We start from the raw sequence: 22,347 nt of genomic DNA, 5'->3' as shown, positions 1-22,347 counted from the left end.
ACAGTGAGCCAAGATCGTGCCACTGCACTCCAGCACAGGTGACAGAGCAAGACTCCGTCAAAAAAAAAAAAAAAAAAAAAAAAGAAAGAAAAAAAGAGAGAAATAAAATTGGTCACTGAGATAGGAGAAACATCAACAACTTACTCTTTTTGAAGCAGACATAGAAAATTATTTCAAGAAGATAGAGTGTATTCACTAAAGTGCTTAGAACAATGAAGAAAAAAAATTGGCTTTGTCAACATGAAGGTTACATGGAGTGACCATCGTCTCACATTGTCAGAAACTGTCTTACAGTTTCTGTTTGTACATGTTGTCCCACGGTCATAACTAACAACTCTTTATTTTTAAATATTTATTAGTTTAAATGATAAAACTCTCTACTCACAGGTGACATTAACAAAAGCTGTGTCAGTTATGAGAACATGGATACCAGATTGGATTAGATTGAATAATAACAGGTAACAAAATCAAAACCTCATATGTGGCAACTTTTGACATGTTGGCATTTAAGAGTAACAGAATCAAAGTAATATAAGATCTTGAGAGGTGCTGTGTTGCAGCTGAGAAATTTTAAAGCCTTTTTCCTTTTTTTTTTTTTTTGGAAATGGTCCAGCAGAGAGAAAAAGATGGATAATACAAGAAAATAAAGGTGATCCTGAAGAAGAGAAGTCCTTGAAATTGTGAAAAGGGATGGAGTCTAGGGGTTGGTGGAGGGGTTGACTTTGGACAGAATTGGGTCAAGTCCTTCAAGTAGCAAGAGGAATAAACTATTTGTCTTAAAACTTGTCCTTCAGATTTGGGACCATTCTATTCTAAACTTCTCCTAAAAGCAACTTATCATGCCATGAGTATCCACAGTTTTCAAATGGAAGTTTCCAGCTATGCTGAACTCTTTGGACTTTTTTAGAATTATTCTGTTTCTGGTAATTACAGAATCAATATTTCTAGTTATTATTTAGTCAATTATATACATGAATCATTTTGTATAGTATTATTGCGTTGTTTCAAATGATAGTTATGAAAATTTCACAAAGCTTTTTCTAAAAAAAAAGAAAAAATACTAGATCATTTCTTCTTAGCCTTTTGGCTATCAAGTGTAAAATAACTAGATCAATTTTTCTTTTAGCTTAAATTTGGGCAAATTTCATTAGCATTGTGTTTTATTACAGCCATGATAATCAGTCATTAATGATTAGTTCCCTTACAAATAAATATATCTGACAGGATTATCTAGGAATTTACATCTCAGTGGTTCCTAGAAGTATTCTGCTAGTGAATCTGTGGATATGGACTTAATGTATTCATTTTTATTGACATGTGGTGATCAATGAGGCTTTAACAATTAAAGCAACCTGCAAGGTCATAACAGAGAGTATACCAAAGCAGCAGATAACCAACAACTATAGAGAATGTCAATTTGGGGAGAGACTGATGTATATAAGCTAAATGATATACAGACCGCATTATTCTATGTGCGCTCTAGTCAATTAACTGTGAAGACCCTTTTGAAAGTGTGCCATACTTCCTAATTACAATGCTTTGAAACTTAAGTTTGCTATTGTATTGATTTAACTTGAAGCTTGCTACCTTCAATATGCTCTCATTATATATCTGAAAAGGCCATATAACAAAAAGATATTTTTCTATTCTTTTTGAGAAGATTTGATGTAAACAAAAGTATATTATTCATTGTAACCCTGATAATACACAACTGAAGGAAACGAATATGGGCTTGACGTTTGATTCTGAAGTCACCTCAATGAACATAAAATGAGAAAGCACGTGAAAGCAATTATTATGTATGTCAGGCCTCTGAGCCCAAGCCAAGCCATCGCATCCCCTGTGACTTGCACGTATATGCCCGGATGGCCTGAAGTAACCGAAGAATCACAAAAGAAGTGCAAATGCCCTGCCTCGCCTTAACTGATGACATTCCACCACAAAAGAAGTGAAAATGGCCGGTCCTTGCCTGAAGCGATGATATTATCTTGTGAAATTCCTCTTCCTGGCTCATCCTGGCTCAAAAAGCTCCCCCACTGAGCACCTTGTAACCCCCACTCCTGCCCACCAGAGAACAACCCCCCTTTGACTGTAATTTTCCTTTACCTACCCAAATCTTATAAAACGGCCCCACCCTTATCTCCCTTCCCTGACTCTCTTTTTGGACTCAGCCTGTCTGTACCCAGGTGAAATAAACAGCCATGTTGCTCACACAAAGCCTGTTTGGTGGTCTCTTCACATGGACACGCATGACAATGTATACTTCAGAATTCCTTTTCACAAATAAGTTTTCATTAATAGAAGAAACTTAAGAAGTAACACTTAATGAAGTAGGATATATTCTTTTCAAACTGGGAAAGGAATTTGATAGTGTTTATAAAATGACTTGAATTAAGCATTAATTTTCTGAAATAATAATGATTATTCTAAATGTTTCTCAAAAGCGAGTTTACCTCTCATAACACAACTGACTTTCCAAATTTGAATTTTCTGACATTTTTTGATTCAGTATACTAATTACCCTATGGTGTTCTACAAGAAACATTTTAAAGACTTAAATTCAGAGTATCATATATCTAGCATTTCAAAATGCACTCAACTGGATCGTAATACAAGTTAATAAGAATTAAAATTTATCATTCAATAATTGCCTTCAATATTGCAAGTTTCTCTTAAGATAACCATAATCTTTATTTTTATATTTATACTGAAATATCTTATAGGAAGGTTTTCTAAAAATATGATTAATATAACCATGTTTTATTTTTTAGCAAGGATATTTTTTCATCTCTGTTTTCTCATATGAAATACTAAAATTATAAACTGTCCACTTTCAGTTTGTTTTCAATATGTTTATATTAGCATAACAGACAGTTCACCTCTTGGCAAAGATAAGAGAAAAATGAGGCAAGCTAGAATTAAAGCTGAATCAAGTGAATCCTATGCAGCAGAAAGATATAAGTAGAAATTTTAACTGTAAGTCATTTATACTAGAACTTCTCTTATCAGGTTAGAGTAAATAAATCATCAAAAACAAGACATATTTCAGGTAAAATTAAAGGACATGAGTAACTAGTGGATACCTGTTGAAGCCTATACCTATGATATGCTAATCTTTGTTTCCATAAGTTGTTGAGCCTCTAAAGGACATACATTTGTATGACTCAGTAGATGTCACTAAATTGCCATGATCCAGTTCTTACTAAAAGCATGCATTGGCAGAAAGAAGCCAATTATACTTTATGATCTTGTCTATTTCTAGCCTATATTATCTTGCTTTAAAAAGTGCTTTCAAAATATATTTTGAAATTATTTTTTCTGAAAGAATAAGACTCAGGTCTTTGACTTGTGTACACTTTGAATTTTTATATTCTGGATATATGATAAAATACCTGGATACAATAGCTTCCCAGTAATTCCACGTAAATGCAGCCTGCTATGTGCTTCTTTTTGTTAACATCTGCCCTTTTTGATCAAAATCCAACCAAAAATACTCTCAAAACTCTTGAGGTACAGATGACTTCTAGACTGACATCAGCTGCATAATTTCAGCTGAACTTCCATAGCATAATAACAAATATCTTTTTCTAAAGAGAAAAAACCCCCAAAACTCTGACATTAAATGGATGCATCAAGTAAAACCAAAACTACTCTATGCTCCTCTGAGTTGACTAGCAGTGTTGATAATAGCAGTATATTTTATTAGATTAATTTCAGTAATTTTGTAATAGGTAATATGTTTTCAAGTAAAATGATGGGAAATGTCCTACTTTAAAATCTATAATTATTTTAATTTGTCTTTAAAAATAGCCCGTAAAAGGTGATTGGTAACCAATTTATCAGAGCACTGGAATAAATTGAATTAAAAATTACAGGCCAGGTGCAGTGGCTCAGGCCTGTAATCCCAGCACTTTGGGAGGCCAAGGTGGGTGGATCACTTGAGGTCAGGAGTTCGAGACCAGCCTGGCCAACATGGTGAAACCCTGTCTCTACTAAAATTACAAAAATTAGCCGAGCATGGTGGCAGGCATCTGTAATCCCAGCTACTCCGGAGGTTGAAGAAGGAGAATTGCTTAAACCACAGAGGTGGAGGTTTCAGTGAGCCGAGGTAGCACCACTGCATTCCAGCCTGGGTGATAGAGTAGGATTCTTTTTTGAAACACTGTCTCAAAAAAGAAAAAAAAAAAACTTAAACATGGTTAATGTCTATTCTAATTAACTGGCCTATGTAGGTTACATTTTAAAATCCTCTTTTCCCAAGTTAAATGATGAAATTTCACTCCTACTCTATCTTTTGTGTTAAAGGAATATATACCACTTGGAAAGGAAGAGAAAAATAGGTTTATGTTACAGGAACATTTCCTTGGTTGAGTAATTATGTAAAATGAAAATTAATTGTTCATTTTTTATTTTGTTCAAGTTAAAGTAAAATCAGTATTCCATGGTCATTTTTTTCTTGATACTACTGACAGGGGTTAATTAAAAGATTAATGGGATAATGTACACATTTCAATAAAAAAAAATTATTTTTGGGAAAGTGGCTAAATAGATAATTTTTGTTTGTTTGTTTCCACTTCACTGATTTTCCAGCACTCTGAGCCAAAGTGTTCCTGCTCTAATTGACACATGTCCTATTCTTGGTTTCATTCTTAATATCTTCCAAATGAAGTGAAAAACTTGGATGCTTGCTTACTATAGTGATAATGTTTCTATTGTCTTTGTTCCAATTGTTACAAAATTAGTGGTTTCTTTCAGACTGTTCTGTGTTTTGAATGCACAATTTGCTGCATTTTTATAATATTTTCTACCACTCAAACACATAAGAAGGTATATGATGTGACGATAAAACAATTTTTCATTCCTAGGCATTATGCACTAGTACGCTGGGTGAATCCTGGAGTAGTTTAAGTAATAGATAGTAGAAAGAGGCAATTATTTATAACATGTAATCTGACATGGCATGCATTCTGATGAAGTTATAATTATTTAATAGATAAATAGCATATATATCAGTACATACTTTATAAGCAATGCAATAAATCACTTAAAACCAAGAATAAAAGAAATATGAACACTTTGGTTCCAATTCAACTACTAAGTGTTATAAATTGTGTTTACTGATTTTTTTTGTTTTTACCCTAAAGATTGACAGTTATCATATTTTCCCTTATAGAAATAATTCTCATCTTGTTTTTTCCACATTGTTTTAGCTGATGTACTCTTCCTCGTGGGTGTAAACCTAGAAAACCTTTTCCAGCTTCCCTTGTCATGAAGTGTCCCCATGTGACTAATCTCTAGCCAACAGAATGCAGAAAGGGGTGGTATTTGCCACTTCTAGTCCTTCCCCATTAAGCCTTTCACCCGTCCTTCAGCATACTGACTGGTGGAGACTCATGTTCTCAGCAGAATATACGTGGAACACTTCAACTAATACAATTTGAGTAAGGTTAAATAAATGAACTTTTCACAAAGATGTGGTCAGAGAATAGAAAAGCCACAAAGGATAGTACAGAATACCAGGACCACAACATAGTTGCTCTGACACTACCTCTACATCTAAAGACTAGAGGAAGAGAGAAGTTATCAGAACAGAGTAGACAGCCATTTGCCAGGAGCAAAGACCTTGACTTCAGGGAGAGAACCAGCCCATGGGACACAACACAAGGTCAAAGGAATACACATTCAGGCTTTACCCTCCTGCCTCCCTATTTTTTTGCTATGAGGAAAGGATCTGTTCCAGATCTTTCTCCTTGGCTTGAAGGTGGCTGTCTTCTGTCTTCATGGTGTCTACCTTCTGTCTGGGTCTCTCTCTGTGTCCTAATTTCCTCTTTTTATAAGAACACCAGTTATATTTTGTTAAGGCCCACCCTGATGAATCCATTTTAACATGATTACCTCTGTAATGACTCTGTAGCCATAAGCATATGTTCTGAGCTGCTGAGGGTTAACACTTCAATGCATAAATTTTGTGAAAACCCAATTTATTCCATAAAAGAGCCCACTAATTTAATCCACACAGGTAAGTCTCAGAGGACCAGTGTAGAAAGAAACGGGAAACGAGCTGTAGAGTGGATCTGGAGAAGTCCAGACACTTAGCGCCTATTGTGTACTGTAGATTAGCCTACCCTATTAAGGAAAGTGAGTATTCCTTAGATTATTTATCTGATCTCTTAAATATCCTCCAGTAAGACTCTATTGCATGCGATGTAGTTCACAGTTCTTACTATGGCATTTGATGACCTGTACAGCCTTACTACTATTGCATTTTCATACCCGATTCTCATTCCCTCCTACCTAAATGATCTCAAATTATTTCCTTCCTCTCTTCTTTTGATACCAGTACTTAGTTAAGGAACACCCTTCTCCTATTATCATCTAACAAATTAATATAATGACATTCAGGCTTTGTATCTAGTTCTATATCACTTGAGAAAATATCTGCCAATGTGTGGATTTCATTGGTACATGTCAGTCTTCTAAAGTGACACGTCATTTACTGTTTATATAAATCATATGCCCTTTTTCAAAATGCTTTGCAATTTATTGCATATCTAATGCAATGATTTATTGTATCCAATGCATATGGATGACTGTACATAAACAAAACTGGTAAATTATTATCTCAAGGATAACTAAAGATGTTCTCATTTGTTCTAGGTTATTTGGCTTTGCAGAGTTTGTAGAATAGGAGCCACCTGCTCCCAAAGAGTCAAACCAGTAAATTCTCCATGAGATAGTTTTATAACTGACAGAGTGTTTGCGAATTACTTACAAATTAGGATTTTGACTCAGAGCTTAAATGTAAGGCAACAAATAAAGGAATTTTTTTAAGTTAATGGCAGTATTTTTAATTGGTAGACATTTAGAAAAATCTAAAATCCCGTAGTCGAGGAGGTCATAAAAGCCTAACTTAACTCTATCTTTTTTTTTTTTTTTTTTTTTTTTTTGGAGATGGAGTCTCGCTCTGTCACCCGGGCTGGAGTGCAGTGGCCAGATCTCATCTCACTGCAAGCTCCGCCTCCCGGGTTTACACCATTCTCCTGCCTCAGTCTCCCGAGTAGCTGGGATTACAGGCATGTGCCACCATGCCTGGCTAATTATGTACTTTTTTTTTTTCTTTTTTGAGTTGGAGTCTCGCTCTGTCGCCCAGGCTGGAGTGCAGTGGCCTTATCTCGGCTCACTGCAAGCTCCGCCTCCCGGGTTCACGCCATTCTCCTGCCTCAGCCTCCCGAGTAGCTGGGACTACAGGCGCCCGCCACCTCGCCCGGCTAGTGTTTTTTTTTTTGTTTGTTTTTTGTTTTGTATTTTTTAGTAGAGTTGGGGTTTCACCGTGTTAGCCAGGATGGTCTCGATCTCCTGACCTCGTGATCTGCCCGCCTCAGCCTCCCAAAGTGCTGGGATTACAGGCTTGAGCCACCGCGCCCGGTCTTAACTCTATATTTTAATGCCAAATTCTACCCTTCTTTAAGGATAAGGTAGAAGTTAAGCAGTGACTTTAAATAGAAAAAAAAGAAACAAAAACCCAAAAAACACTTGTTATTAAAACCAAACTCAATTATTATATTAATATAATTATGCTTTAGTATATAATTATAATGTAATATATATTATAGTGTAATATATGCAATGATTACAAGTAGTGTATAGTATATTAATAACTTAATACAATACACATGCATAATTATTATAACTACACCAACAGACACGAATAAAATATAACATCAGACTCTCACATTTGTGTTTTACAGAAAATACCTGTGCCACTATCTTCAGCTTCTCATCCCCTTCTACCTTAATGTTTTACCTGGCAGTGTTCAACAGTGGAGTGACAAATGCTCACCCATTTGCATTTTGCTTCATGACATACTCTATGCTATTTTTCCGCATTCTAACTTTACTGCTTTATCCCATTTTGACTGTCCCTTTCATTAAAATATGAGCACCAGCTATAGTTAATTTCTCACTAAAATAATTTTTAGTGTGTGTGCTTTTAGTATCTTTATTATGCCAAAGTATATTTCACCTGATTTTAAGCACTCCATATTTTCCTTCCTGCTTTTGTTATTTTAAGCAATCACACATTTCTTTTTTAAAAGGGCCGTCCTGCTCTGCAGAACAGCTTGTCTTTCCTTGTTCTCAAAAATAATGAGCCAGGTTACTTTTTCATAGAGCATATTTGTTCCGCTTTTTCTGAGAAAAAATCTTCATCATGGGCCTAGCACAATTTTGCTGTCCTTTTCCTTCACAGTTCTATACGAGTATGTAAGTCAAGACCCTTCTCCTATATTCATTTTCAAGAGGAAAGACTTATTTCAACAATAACAAAATAAAAGAGGGTAAAATTGGGGTGAATTGTATGCACACCATTTACCTTTACTTATAAGAATATGTTAATGGTCAAAACATTTTAGCTGCAACAATTCGTGAATTGTATTCAACTCACAATTTAGGGTTTTGACTTTCTTTCCCCAGGACTATGTTTTAAAGATACAGAAAAATAAAATTAATGGAGCTTCACTCTTGTACTTTATAGATGATAATCATGGAGAAAATATATTTCTATAAATTTTTTATTACTTCAAACACACCAAAAATCTGAGAAGAAATATTTCTGAGTTCAGATTATTTAGATCAGATATAGACAGGATATCAACTAATTTTTGATAAAAATAAAAAGCAACGGTGTATGCAAACTGAAACCAAATTGTAGTCATATAAAAGAAAGTGATTTTTTGGTTAAGTATTCTTAAAAGTGACATTTTGTAATAAGGATAGTGAAAAATATGTATTCTTGGGATTTAAAACATCTTATACATTTAATGTTTCTTTTAAAAGAGACTGATGTCTTGTTACTTTAACAATAGAAACTGTCCATGTTTAGTAGAAACAATGATCAGGTCAAGGGGCAGGAGATCTGGGTTCTAATCTTGCTCCTTTACTGACAACCAATGTGATAGAGAAAGTTGTCCAGCTTCTATGAGTCTCAGCTTTCAAATATGCAAAATGACTGCTACGGGCTGAATTGTGTTTCACTCAAAATTAACATGTTGATGTCTCAGCCATCAGTACCTGAGAATGTGACTATATTTGGAAATAGGGTCTTCAAAGAAGTAATAAGCTAAAATGAGGTCATCAGTGTAGGCTTTAATCCAATGCGTCTGGTGATCTTATTACAAGAGGAAATTAGTAGACACATACAAAGGATAGATGATGTGAAGACACAGATGTGAAGACACAGGGAGAATACAGCCATCTGCAAGCAAAAGGAGACCTCAAAAGATATCAAACCTGTTGTCATTTTAATCTCAGAATTGTGAGACTAAATTGTAATTGTGAGATTAAATTGCCTGTAGAATAGTGAGAAAATTAATTACCGTTGTTTGAGCCACCTTCTCTGTGATACTTTGTTATGGCAGCCCAGCAACCTAGTAAAATAGGCATTATAAGTTTTATGATGATTAGATGTAGTTATGTGTGTGTAAAGCATATGGTACACGGTAATTGTTTAGTGTGTGTTAATTAATATTGTTGTTTCTTCTGCTAGTATTTTTCCTGGACACATCATTGATAACTCTTATCTTTACCTGATCTTGAACATACAGCAGTTCTTTGCTGGTAAGGGGAAAACAGTAATTCAATTCATATTACATATCCCTAGCATGGTTCATGGGACCTGTAACTTCACACTTTCAGATTTTGGAGTGAAAGCAGCTTTGAGATTGTGTCATTTTCTAGTTATGTCATTATCTGTACTTAATCTCCCTGTCTTTCAGTTTTGCATCTGAAAAATGTAGATAATTATAATTGTTTACAGGAATAAATTCATATATATAATACAATTAGTACTTGATATAAATTCTTGATGAAGAAACTGTAATTATGATTTTTTTAAAAAATAAACTTTTTTTACTCTTTTCCAACCATGCCTGAGGCCAGGACAGTTTCTGTGGGTTTGCCCTGTGTCTCTCCATGATACCAATCTGTCATTTTGCTTTATTCAGGAGTCCATCTATGTCTTTCATGATTTGATTCTTACCGCCACCCACAGCTCATGGACTTGCTTCCCTACAGATGATGGTCGTCCCTGCCCAGGGAAATTATTACTTCAGCTGAGATGGCATTTTCCAAAGTGTACTGCCCTCAACATTTGTTATTTAGGAGATTAAAATGGTGAAGAAAGATACTAAATTTGTGTCTGTGTTGTGACACTTTCAAGTATGGTGACACTAAACATTAAGAAAAAAAAGAAACAAGATGATTTATGAAATAGTATCTCAGAGTTCTTAAAATGCTCATGTTCATTTTGAGTATTTTGGTTGGGGGTAGATGTGATGAAGGCTTTCCTCAATTTATTTGATGATACATTATTTTTTGGTCAATTATCTGTAAGAATCTGTATTCTAGATAATATAATTTGGGTAGTTGTGGCCTAAAGAAGGTAGAACTTCCTTAAAACCTCTCATTTAACTTTTTTCCCAGTCTCTGTTTAGGACTCTCTCTCTTTCCACCCCCCCGCCCTTTATATTGGCTTTAAATAGATATTTCCTTTTACTGAATAATCTATTGCCAGAAAATAATTTAATCTACATACCAGCTTATGGCTGTGGTATGTGTTGTCAGCATCACTCAAGAAATAAAAAAGGTGGAGGGAGGCAAGGCACATAACAAAAAAGCATTACATCTGTATTAAAAATTAAAATTTACTAAAAATCAAATGAGAAAAAGGAGAAGTTTACTTATCAGATTGGCAAACTGATTTATTTCAGATGTTCATGAGCATTTGGGGATAGGGTCACCTTCAAACACAGCTTTGAAAATATTAATAATATACCTTAATTACTCAATCTGGATTGTGGTGGGCCATTTTAATTTCCTTCTTGATGCTTTTCTGGAAGTGCCACATTTTCTACACTGAATATAATTTACTTTGTTCATCAAAATAAATTACCAGTTAAGTTTATGTGTTAACAACTGCCGTATGAGAAAAATATGAGGCTTTTATGGATCTTTTGTAAATCTCCTTATGCGAGTTCATTGGTAATATAATCCCGGCCAGGGGCGGTGGCTCACGCCTGTAATCCCAGCACTTTGGGAGGCCCAGGCGGGCGGATCACGAGGTCAGGAGATCGAGACCATCCTGTGAATGGTGAAACCCTGTCTCTACTAAAAATGCAAAAAAATTAGCCAGGTGTGGTAGTGGGCGCCTGTCGTCCCAGCTACTAAGGAGGCTGAGGTAGGAGAATGGCATGAACCTGGAAGGCGGAGTTTGCAGTGAGCTGAGATCGTGCCACTGCACTCCAGCCTGGGAGACAGAGCGAGACTCCGTCTCAAAAAAACAACAATAACAACAACAACAACAACAAATAATGATAATGTAATCCCTATATTATTTTCTCAGTACATTTTTTAGAATATATAGAAAAGCTTGACAGATACTAATGCATACACATGCACATGTTAATACTAATCAGTATAACCTCAATTTTGAAATGACAAGGACAATATTATGAGGAATAGTCTTTGCTACTTAATGAGATTAAGTGGAAAATAAATAATTATCTTACCTGATAAGCAGTGTATACTTTTGCCCGTCGTCCACTCTAATAGCAGTATTAATGCTTTTAAATTTTGCTTCACCAGGACAGTAAAAGTGGTACTGTTGGGGAAAAAAAGTTTGTCCTCAGTTTTTCAGCATATAATTAATACCTTATATTTGCACTGGACTTTATAATTTATCAATATATTTTACATCACTTTGGAGAGACATGAAGTTTGAAACTTAAAGAGAAGTGATAACTGAAGGTTTACAACTAGTAAGTCCTATAATTAATATGCACAAATATATGAGTATTATATAGATACAAATACACATGCATATATGTGTACACACACACATCCAGATTATTTTCCAGTATTCTAAGGAACATGGTTGGGAAAGGCAACATTCTCTACTAGTAGAAAGCAAGTATTCTTGGAATCTTCCTTACATAACAGCAGTTGAGCAAGGCAAAGAGTAGTTAATACAATCTAGAGGACAATATTAATGTCACAGGAAGGGAAACTTTAAGATTGTGAAATCTAACCATTCATTCCAAGCTTTTGGAGATATCAGGGTGTCTGGCATTTGCAGAATTATTGCTAATGGCAACTAAGCTATGATCTACAGAGGAAAAATCATTTTCTATATCAGGTATGATTAACCAAGCATCCCCAGGAAATCCATGGATGTGCTACAGTGGCTTATTAAGCTTCTTAGCAAGCATGTGCCTACATGTATATTGATTTTACCATGTCTATTCTTTCCCAGAGAGGGGTTTTAATGTTTTTATTGTATCTAAAAGTGATCTATAACCCACATGTGTTAAGAAACTCACTTGCATTGTGTTTCATAACATGTGCCCCTAGCTGTATTTAAGTAGATATACCCAAATACTCTCACATGTAGTCCAAAGATAAATATAATGCTATATATTTTAACTTTTTATGATATTTGGCCATTGCAAAAGACTCCTTTCTTTTATAAGATTATTCATTGTCAGTTGACTTTAAAAACTCCAATAAGAAGCATTAGGAGGAATTACTGGAGACTTGTAGGATTGTAGGTTAAAATATTTTGTGAAATAATGTATTACTAAGACTAATGGATAGCCACTGCTTTCCCTATCAAATGAGAAAAAAAAATAATTCACAATAGGTTCAATGAAGATATTTAGGAACTATAAAACTAATTAGTGAAGAGAGGTATAGCATTTCTTTCCCTTTGGTTTTACGAAAAAGAAAGGATATATACTTACACGTCTATAATAATTACTGTTATTTACTTAGTTGCAGTAATTTGTCAGTCTCCATCTTAAGAAAATTTAAGGTTATTTAGTCTTCAGTTAGATGATCAGAGTTCAAATCCCAGCTCTATTACTTAGGAGTTTTGAGACCTCACATGTGTTTTGTGCTAAAATCTACTCACTTGTAAAATGGGGCAATACAAATTTGTGTGGTTTAAGTTGGTAAATGAATAAATATTGTGAAGTAAATATTACAAGTGGGCAAATAAGTCAGTCAAAGTAGAACACACAGAATTATACCTGGGACATAATCATATATGAAGGCTATGAGGTCTAGCTTTCTTTTGGCTCCTTCTCCCAGGCTGGAGTGCCATGGTACTACATGTATATGTATTATATTACTTCAGAAACATGGACATTTAAAGGAAATCAAACTAAGAGAATTTGCCTATTTAAATAATAAGGTATAACTCATTCATCCTTTCATGGACATTCACAACATGTACACTTAAATCACATCATAAAAGAGATGGTAGACCAAATGCGGTTATTATGTTTCATATATTAGAATTATATGAGTTAATTACCTTATTGTGCTGAGTTATTGCAATGATAATTGGGATGACTTCCCTAAACCAGGTATTCAGAGCAGGGATATGAGACAATTTGTTAAGGTAGAATAATGTTGGGAAAAGAGTATGCACTTTCAAATCAAAGTTGGTTTCAAAATGTTATTAGCTGCATAATCTTGGACTTTTGAAAGGTTCTTATAACGCTTACCAAGTGCAAAGTCAGCAGTCTCAAACTTTTTGATCTCACAGTCCCTTTGCATTCATAATAATTATTGAGAACCCCAAGGAGTTTTTGTTAACTGGGTTGTGTCTATCAATATTTACACTGCTAAATATTCCAACAGACATTTTTAAGATACAAAAATACGTAATAAAATGATACATTAGCGATTAGAGCAAGGATATCATTGCATGTCATATAGCCTCTGGAAAACTCCAGTATAAACTTATGAGAGTAAAAGTGAATAAGGCAAATAACACCCCTTGCCTACAGAAAACTTATGAAAACAGGTTTCCTCTTCAGGACCCTCTAAAGAAATCTTGGGATTCCTTAGGGGTTCCCAGACTATACCTGCCCTTAAGGTTGTAAAAATGGTAACAATTATTATCATTGGGAAATTAAGAAATTGGGAGACTGCTCAATAAAGAAGTAGAAGAAAAGTTGAAAATAAGTAGAAAAAAAAGATAATGAATGTTAATTCAAATCATGTACTGTTTGAAATATTAATATCTAAATATCTATAAACTGATCTATCTGTATGAGTGTAAATTTTTCTCTGTATATTATATGAGCTTCTTAATGACTCTCTCTTGCCTTCTGAATGATATTCTAATTAGGTATATTTTCCAGAAAAAATTAGAGACATTTTGAGCAAAATACTCTGACAATTAAATTTTTTAAATTTATAAATATGTGATTAATGAAACCCAGTTAGCTTATTTTTTGAATAAGTTGTTAACTACTTTATATTATTATGAAATTTTATTTTTTTTGCTTAAAAAATACTTTGTTGTTGGTTCATATATATGTAGAAAGAAATTATAAAAGTAGAGGAAGAGACATCCTGGCTATCAGTATAAAATATAAAGTTTAAATTTTATTTTGAAAATAACCAATAAAGCACATAATTAGAACAACTTTGTATTTTTTAAAAAATTAAGTGAACTGAATAACTTACCTTTAAAGTACCATTTTCAATAAACAATTGAATAAAAAATCCATCTACTAAATTTGAGTCTTGTTTGACATAGAGCAGGAGTCCATAGGAGCTGAAGGTCTGAAATTCTAGGGAGATGTTATTTTGTGGATTTAAAACCACATTCTGAAATTCTAGATAGGAATCTCCGTAATAGCAAACACAACTGAAATCTGTGGAGTCAGAAAGCAAATACAATTTAGGTTGAAATAAATATTCAATACTTAGGTTTCACATTAACATAGCATATGTTTTCTCTAATGGCTCATACATGACTCTTTCCTGCCTCTTTCAAGCCCAGGCACTTATTTCCTTTGGAATAGTCATAGAATTTGTGTCATGATTTCTTTGTATTTGATGGCTTCATGATGAAATCTCATTGTAAGGCAAGGAAATCAAGATGATTACTCTTCAACACTGCTTTTACTTAGATTTTATGTTATACGTTAACAGAAAAGGGCACATTTTCTAAATGTGTACTTATTTCTTCTTTATATATAATATTGATACAAAATTATGATTAGTATTGTTAATAATTTGATTTGGGAGGTTTATGAGGGAATGCTAGAGATTAAGAAGCATAGAAATCGTTAACCTTTTGTATTAACACTCTAAATTATATGAGTTTCTTAACAACTCTCTCTTTTTCACCTTCTGAATGATATTCTAATTAGCTGTAGATTTTCAGAAAAAAATGAAGACACTTTGAGCAAAATATTTCACGATTAAATTTCTTACATTTATAAATATGTGATTAATAAAACCAAGTTAGCTTATTTTTGAATAAGTTGTTAACTACTTTATGTTATTATTAAATCTTTTTTTTTTGCTTGATAAATACTGGATTGATTGTTCTTGGCTAATGATTCCTGAAACGATGGATTTGAATATCCCCTTTCTTCCAGTTCCTTTCTTTTGCTATTTTCATGACCTCCCCAACTCAAGCTGTCTTTCTCTTTTAAAACTTTCAAATTACGTATTATTTATAACTACTAGAAAATATTATTTATAAAACCATGTGAGTTTTAGTTTGCTGTCTATCATAGGATAATAATCATTTTTGATTCCGTACTTTAAAACTTCAAGAAATTTTATATCCTATATGTGTTGTCTTTATTTTGAATTTTTAATGAAGCTTTAGAATTACTCATTTTGCTATGTTTTCAAACTTGTAACAATTTCTAAAGAAATAATCAGCTAAGTCTCAAATTAATTTTTTTCACTAGAAATAAGAAAGTTCAAAACACTGCCAGGAAACATTTGCACTTCATAGACATAAAAGCATGTGTATATGTGTGTGTGTTTGTGTGTGTGTTTAATCAAGGACTGAGTTCATTAGTGAAGGACAGCTTAATGACTGAAAAACTAACAATGTCCTTTCAATTTTGACATTCTAATTTTTTCGGTTGTTAAATGATAGGGACATATATTTTTTTCCCATGTAGAGTTTCAATGGTGATGTTAAAAGCATAATACAGTAACATTTTAAACAAGAAATTGTTTTAAAGATTTCTGGCATTTATTTTAACAAATTGAGAATAAAGTCATATATCAGTTTGATTTAACATTCAAATTGTGAAAGAGCATAAAATAATTTCAAATATTAACATTACAACAAGAACATACCCAATATTGACAAACAAAACAAAACAAAACAAAACTATCACATACAGGGGGTCTTCAAAAAGTTCACATAAAATATCTATTATTTAAAAACTATAGATGAATTTCACTCATCATAACATGTCTGAACAGAATCTATTTTGAGTTACTAAGAAGGATAAGACATCTGTTTAAAAGTAGCCCCTATCAGAACAACATGAATTCTGTTAAAATTGAAGCAAGAACAAATATCAAATTTATGATGAAGCCTGGGTGGAAGAATGGTAAAATCACTGATGCTTTACAAAAATGTATGTGGACAATGTCCCAAAGAAATTCACAGTTTACAAGTGAAAAACTTGTTTTAAGAAGAGACAAGACTATGTTGAAGATGAAGTCCTTAGTGGCTGGCCATCCATATCAATTTTCAAGATAAAAATTAATCATATTCATGCCCTAATTGAAGAGGACCAATAATTAACAGTAAAAACAATAGTCAACAGCACTGACATCTCAACTGATTCAGGTTACACAACTCTGAATGCAAAATTAAAGTTGAGCAAACTTTCCACTCAGTGGGTGTCAAAACTGTTGTGCCCAAATCAGCTGTAGACAGGAACAGAGCTTTCAATTGAAATTTTAAACAAATAAGAATAATATCTTGAAGTATGTCTTTAAAGAGTTGTAACAGGAGATGAAACATGGCTCCACTAGTATGATATTGAAGACAAAGCACAATCAAAGGAATGGCTATCAGGAGGTGAAATTGGTCCAATCAGAGCAAAAGTGGACCAGTTAAGATCAAACATCATTGATATGGTTTGGCTCTGTGTCCCCATCCAAATCTCATTTTATAGCTCCTACAATTCCCATGTGTTGTGGGAGGGACCCAATGGGATATGATTGCATCACAGAGAGGGTTTTTCCTGTTCTATTCTTGCATGAGTGAATGGGTCTCATGAGATATGATGATTTTTAAAACAGGAGTTGCCCTGCACAAGCTATCTCTGCCTGCTGCCATCCATGTAAGATGTGACTTGCTCCTCCTTTCCTTCCACCATGATTATGAAAAGATATCTGAAAATGTGAAATCGACTTTGGAACTGGGTAACAGGCAGAAGTTGGAGCAGTTTGGAGTGCTCAGAAGACAAGAAAATGTGGGAAAGTTTGGAACTCCCTAGAGACTTTTTGAATGGCTTTGACCAAAATGCTGATAATGATATGGACAATGAAATCTGGGCTGAGGTGGTCTAAGATGGAGATGAGGAACTTGTTGGGAACTGGAGCAAAGGTGACTCTTGTTATGTTTTAGAAAAGAGACTGGAGGTATTTTTCCCCTGCCCCAGAGATTGTAGAACTTTGTGCTTGAGAAACGTGATTTAGGATATCTGGCAGAAGAAATTTCTAAGAAACAAAACATTCAAGAGATGAATTGTGTGCTGTTAAAGGAATTCAGTTTTATAAGAAAAGCAGAGCACAAAATTTCAGAAAATTTGCGCCCTGACAATGCGATAGAAAAGAAATCTTTCTGAGGAGAAATTAAAGCCTGCTGCTGATCTTTGCATAAGTAATGAGAAGCTGAATGTTAATTCCCTAAGGTAACAGGGAAAATATCTCCAAGGGATGTCAGAGGCCTTCATGGCAGCGCCTCTCATTACAGGCCTCGAGGCCTAGAAGGAAAATGTGGTTTTGTGGGCCAGGCTAAGGTTCTGTCTGCTGTGTGCAGTCTAGGGATTTGATGCCCTATGGTCCAGCTGTTCCAGCCATGACTAAAAGGGGCCAAGGTACAGCTTGAGCTGTTGCTTCAGAGGGTGGAAACCCCAAGCCTTGGAAGGTTCCATGTGGTGTTGAGCCTGCGGGTTCACAGAAGTCAACAATTGAAGTTTGGGAACCCCCGCCTAGATTTCAGAAGATATATGGAAACATCTGGATGCCCAAGCAGAAGTTTGCTGTAGGGGCAAGGTCCTCATGGAGAACATCTGCTAGGGCAGTGTAGAAGGGAAATGTGGGGTGGGAGCCCCAACACAGAGTCCCTACTGGGGCATCGCCTAGTGGAACTGTAAGAAGGCAACCATTCTCCAGACCTCAGAATGGTAGATCCACTGACAGCTTGCGCTGTGCACCTGGAAAAGCCACAGACACTCAACACCAGCCCATGAAGGCAACCAGGAGGGAGGTTGTACCCTGCAAAACCACAGTGGTGGAGCCGCCCAAGACAATGGGAACCCACCTCTTGCATCAGCGTGACTTGGATATGAGACATGGAGTCAAAGGAGATCATTTTAGAGCTTGAAGATTTGACTGCCCTGCTGGATTTCGGACTTGCATAGGACTTGTAGCCACTTGTTTTTTGCCAGTTTTTCCCATTTGGAATGGCTGTATTTACCCAATGCCTGTAGCCCCATTGTATCCATGAAGTAACTAACTTGCTTTTGCTTTTACAGGCTCATAGTGGGGAGGGACTTGCCTTGTCTCAAATGAGTCTTTGGACTGTGGACTTTTGAGTTAATGCTCAAATGAGTTGAGACTTTGGGAAACTATTGGGAAGGCACAATTGGTTCTGAAATGTGAAGATATGAGTTTTGGGAGGGGCCAGGTGTGAAATGATAAGATTTGGCTCTGTGTCCTCACCCAAATCTCATCTTGTAGCTCTCATAATTCCCACATGTTGTAGGAGGGACCTGGTGAGAGATGATTGAATTCGGGGGCAGGTCTTTCCCGTGCTGTTCTTGTGATTATGAATGGGTCTTCCAAGATCTGATGGTTTTAAAAACCAGAGTTTCTCTGCAAAATCTCTCTCTTGGCCTGCTTCCATCTACATAATATGTGACTTGCTCCTCCTTGTCTTCTGCCATGATTATGAGTCCTCCCCAGCCATGTGGAACTGTAAGTCCAATAAAACTCTTTCTTTTGTAAACTGCCCAGTCTCAGTTATGACCTTATTAGTAGCATGAAAATGGACTAATAGAGTCATTAAAAAAGATTTCTGGGGGATACTCAAGACATTTTTCTTTTTGACTTTCTGGAGGGCCAAAGAAGGATAACATGTCCCTATTATTACAGTGTTTTAAGAAAGTTAGTCAAAGCTTTAGCAGAAAAAATGCCCAGGAAAGCTTCACCAGAGAGTACTATTCCACCATGACAATGCTCCTGCTTATTCTTCTCATGAAATTATGGGTAATTTGTGAGATTTTCAATAGAAAATCATTAGGCATTTACCTTACAGTTCTGATTTGCCTCTTTCTGACTTTTTTTTTTTTTTCCTAATCTTTATTTTCCTTCAGTTAATAATGTAAAAAGGCTGCACTGACATGGGTAAAGTCCCAGGACACTCATTTCCTTAGAGATGGACTAAATGGCTGGTATCATTGCTTGTAAAAGTGTGTTGACCTTGATGAGGTTTATGTTGAGAAATAAAGCTTATTTTTAAAATTTTTATCTAATACCATTTTTCACAACATTTTGAAGTCTTTCCATATTGTTTTATAGCTTTTAGGAAGAAATATAGCATCTAACTGACAACAACAAACTCAAAAACTCCTTAATATTATTAAGATATGTATTTTATAGACTAATTTTTAAAAAAATTCAGTGGCTTTTTCATTATGTGACTAATTATCTGTATGGAAACCCATATATGCACTCAATTGTAAAGTACTTGAGAGTATGTTGGGTTTATCATTCTATTGCAGTAACCTAGCACAATATATGATTCTGTTAAGCATCCGAAAGCACATACTATAGCTTGGATGTTTGTGCTCTCCAAATCTCACATTTAAATGTAATCCCCAGTGTTGGAGGTGGGGCCTAGTGGAAGGTGTTTGGATCATTGGGGATGATCCTTCATGAATGGCTTGGTGCCATCCTCACAGTAACGAGTGAGTTCTCACTCTGAGTTCACATGCGATATGGCTGTTTAAAAGAGTTTGGTACCTCCTCTCTCTCTGTCGTTTCCTCTTTTGCCATGTGATACCCTGCCTCCCCCTTCACCTCCACCATGATTCCTGAGGGCCTCACCAGAAGCGGAGCAGATGTTAGTGCTATGCTGATACAGCCTGCAGAACCGTGAACCAATTAATCCTTTTTCTTTTGTAAATTACCCAGCCTCAGGTATTTCTTGATAGCAATACAAAACAGACTAACATACTATCTAATAGAAAATATAATTGCTTTTGTTTAAATGTGCTTGGAAAATTATATAGTTAAATATAGATTTTAAAAAGTCAGGAAGATATTTTGCGTAGTGTTTTCAATCATATCTGTGGTGTTTTCTATTCAAATATGTAAGTACAGATTTTATTTTACACTTCCCTCAGCAAAAATTTTAAACAGATGAGAATAATGATTATAGCAAGCACAGAATAGCTTCGTGAAGAAAACATAAATACTGAGATTATTTTCAGTAATAATGGGCTAAAGTAAAATTATAATTCTATATATTTTTATTATCTAGAATTAAACAATAAATTTCTGCACTTAAGTTTTTACCTTCCTAAATAGAAGAAACTTTATCTGAATTGTATGGATTCATATTATGATTATGCCTATAATTTTTATGCTTTTGGTACAAATAACCAGAAATTGTAATTCCAGATAGTATCAGCCGTTAAAAAAATGAAATAGCTTAAATAAAAGGAAGTTCAAGAATAGGGTGGGTTTTCAGATGGATGCAAGTTTATGGAAAAGCTTTACTGACTTCTCATAAAAGACCTAGATTACTTCTGTCTCTCCACTCTGATATTCACAGGCTGAATTTTAATATGAGACTTGCTTTATACATGATTCCAATGTGATGGCCAGTCACTCCGTTTCCAAAACTGTTCTTCTGTCATAAGAGGAAGAAAGAACTTTCTCAAGTTAAAGAGAACGTTTTCTAGAAGGTAACTGGCTAGAACTGGGTGACCAATGAAGCCGTCTGCTGGAGATGAGGATAGGTTCAGCTCCCACTGAGAACAGTGGACCGGGGTTCATAATGTGCAAAATTGGTATTTGGTTAGGAGGAAAACCTCAACATCTAATTCCAGTATTTCTCTAGATTCATGAATTATTCTTGGCTTATATCTGACTTAAGATGCACAGTCACATGTCCAAGCTAAAGATATTAACTTTCAACTTCAACTTCCTGCCTCTGTTTCTTTTTATATGCAGTAGCTCTTGCCTTTATTTCTAGAAACTGATATTGAGTTTATAGATGAGTCTAACCATTTAAAAATTTACTTGAAACATGGTTGTTGCTAGACGGGTAGTTGCCAGTTTTTTAATTTTTTTTAAATGTGTAATTATTTAAGTTTGCAGTGCATACTAATAGCCACTCCCATTGCATGAGAATAAGGACAACTTAAAAGTTGTGTAAGAGAAAAATCAGGAATCAATGACCCTTCCTTCTCTACTGCAACAAAGAGAGGTTTTTTAATAGAATAGAAAAATAACAGAATACATGTATTTTAGAAGAAATGAATAATAGAAACTCTGAAGCATATGTGTGTATGTATGTATATATGGAACAAAATAAAACAAATGAGTATATTTCTCTCAGCTAAATTATGAACATTTACTCTAACACAATATATTCCTTTTAATGAAACAAATACATATATTTTTAAAGTGTAAAGGAATGTTAGCTTGGGGCATTTTTCTTTTTTTTTTTCTTTTTGGTTAGCAGATCATAAAATTCTATATCAATTTTTAGGAACTAAGTCTTTCTTATAGTTAGTGTTTCTATGTACAAGATTAAACATGAAAGTTGGAATATTATGAGAGAATATTTGAATACTAGGATTTTCTATAAATTTGATAGTTTGGTAATTACTCGGTAGTGATTGCATAGCTTAAGATATACATGATTTAGTCCCATATCTGGTAGTTATTGCCAATATAGTAATAACCCATGAGTAACTGCCCAAAGAGTAATTATATATTGCTCTCTGCAGTATGTATCATTAGATAAATGTTAGAAAACATTTTGCAACCAAAATGTAAAATGATCCCTTTCTCCAGGTTTCTTGAAAACAATATCTAAGAAATAATAATGGAAATTTATAATGTATGTGTATGGGGGGTGCTCATGTACATTTGCAACTTTTTCTGTTAAGTGAAGTATTAGTTTGAGAAAAAAAACTTTATGTATGACACTTAAATATAATATTGAAAGAGTTACTATCCTGTTTATGAAGAAACCTGTATTACATCTTGATT

General features: G+C 34.5%; 1 protein-coding gene across 2 annotated transcripts in view; it reads right to left on the bottom strand.

Annotated features, from left to right (window-relative positions):
* EYS (EGF-like photoreceptor maintenance factor) overlaps nt 1-22,347 on the bottom strand; it is a 1,786,799-nt gene that overhangs the window by 696,094 nt on the left and 1,068,358 nt on the right. For both annotated transcript variants that reach the window (XM_078001263.1, XM_078001264.1), the window contains exons 24-25: nt 14,533-14,723; nt 11,565-11,656 (exon numbers count right to left, since the gene is read on the bottom strand). In XM_078001263.1, coding sequence (XP_077857389.1) covers nt 11,565-11,656; nt 14,533-14,723 — 283 coding nt within the window. The remainder of the gene's footprint in view (nt 1-11,564; nt 11,657-14,532; nt 14,724-22,347) is intronic.

This window comes from Macaca mulatta, chromosome 4 (assembly GCF_049350105.2).
Source record: "Macaca mulatta isolate MMU2019108-1 chromosome 4, T2T-MMU8v2.0, whole genome shotgun sequence".
Lineage (NCBI taxonomy): Eukaryota > Metazoa > Chordata > Mammalia > Primates > Cercopithecidae > Macaca > Macaca mulatta.
This window is presented reverse-complemented; position numbering and strand designations above follow the sequence as displayed.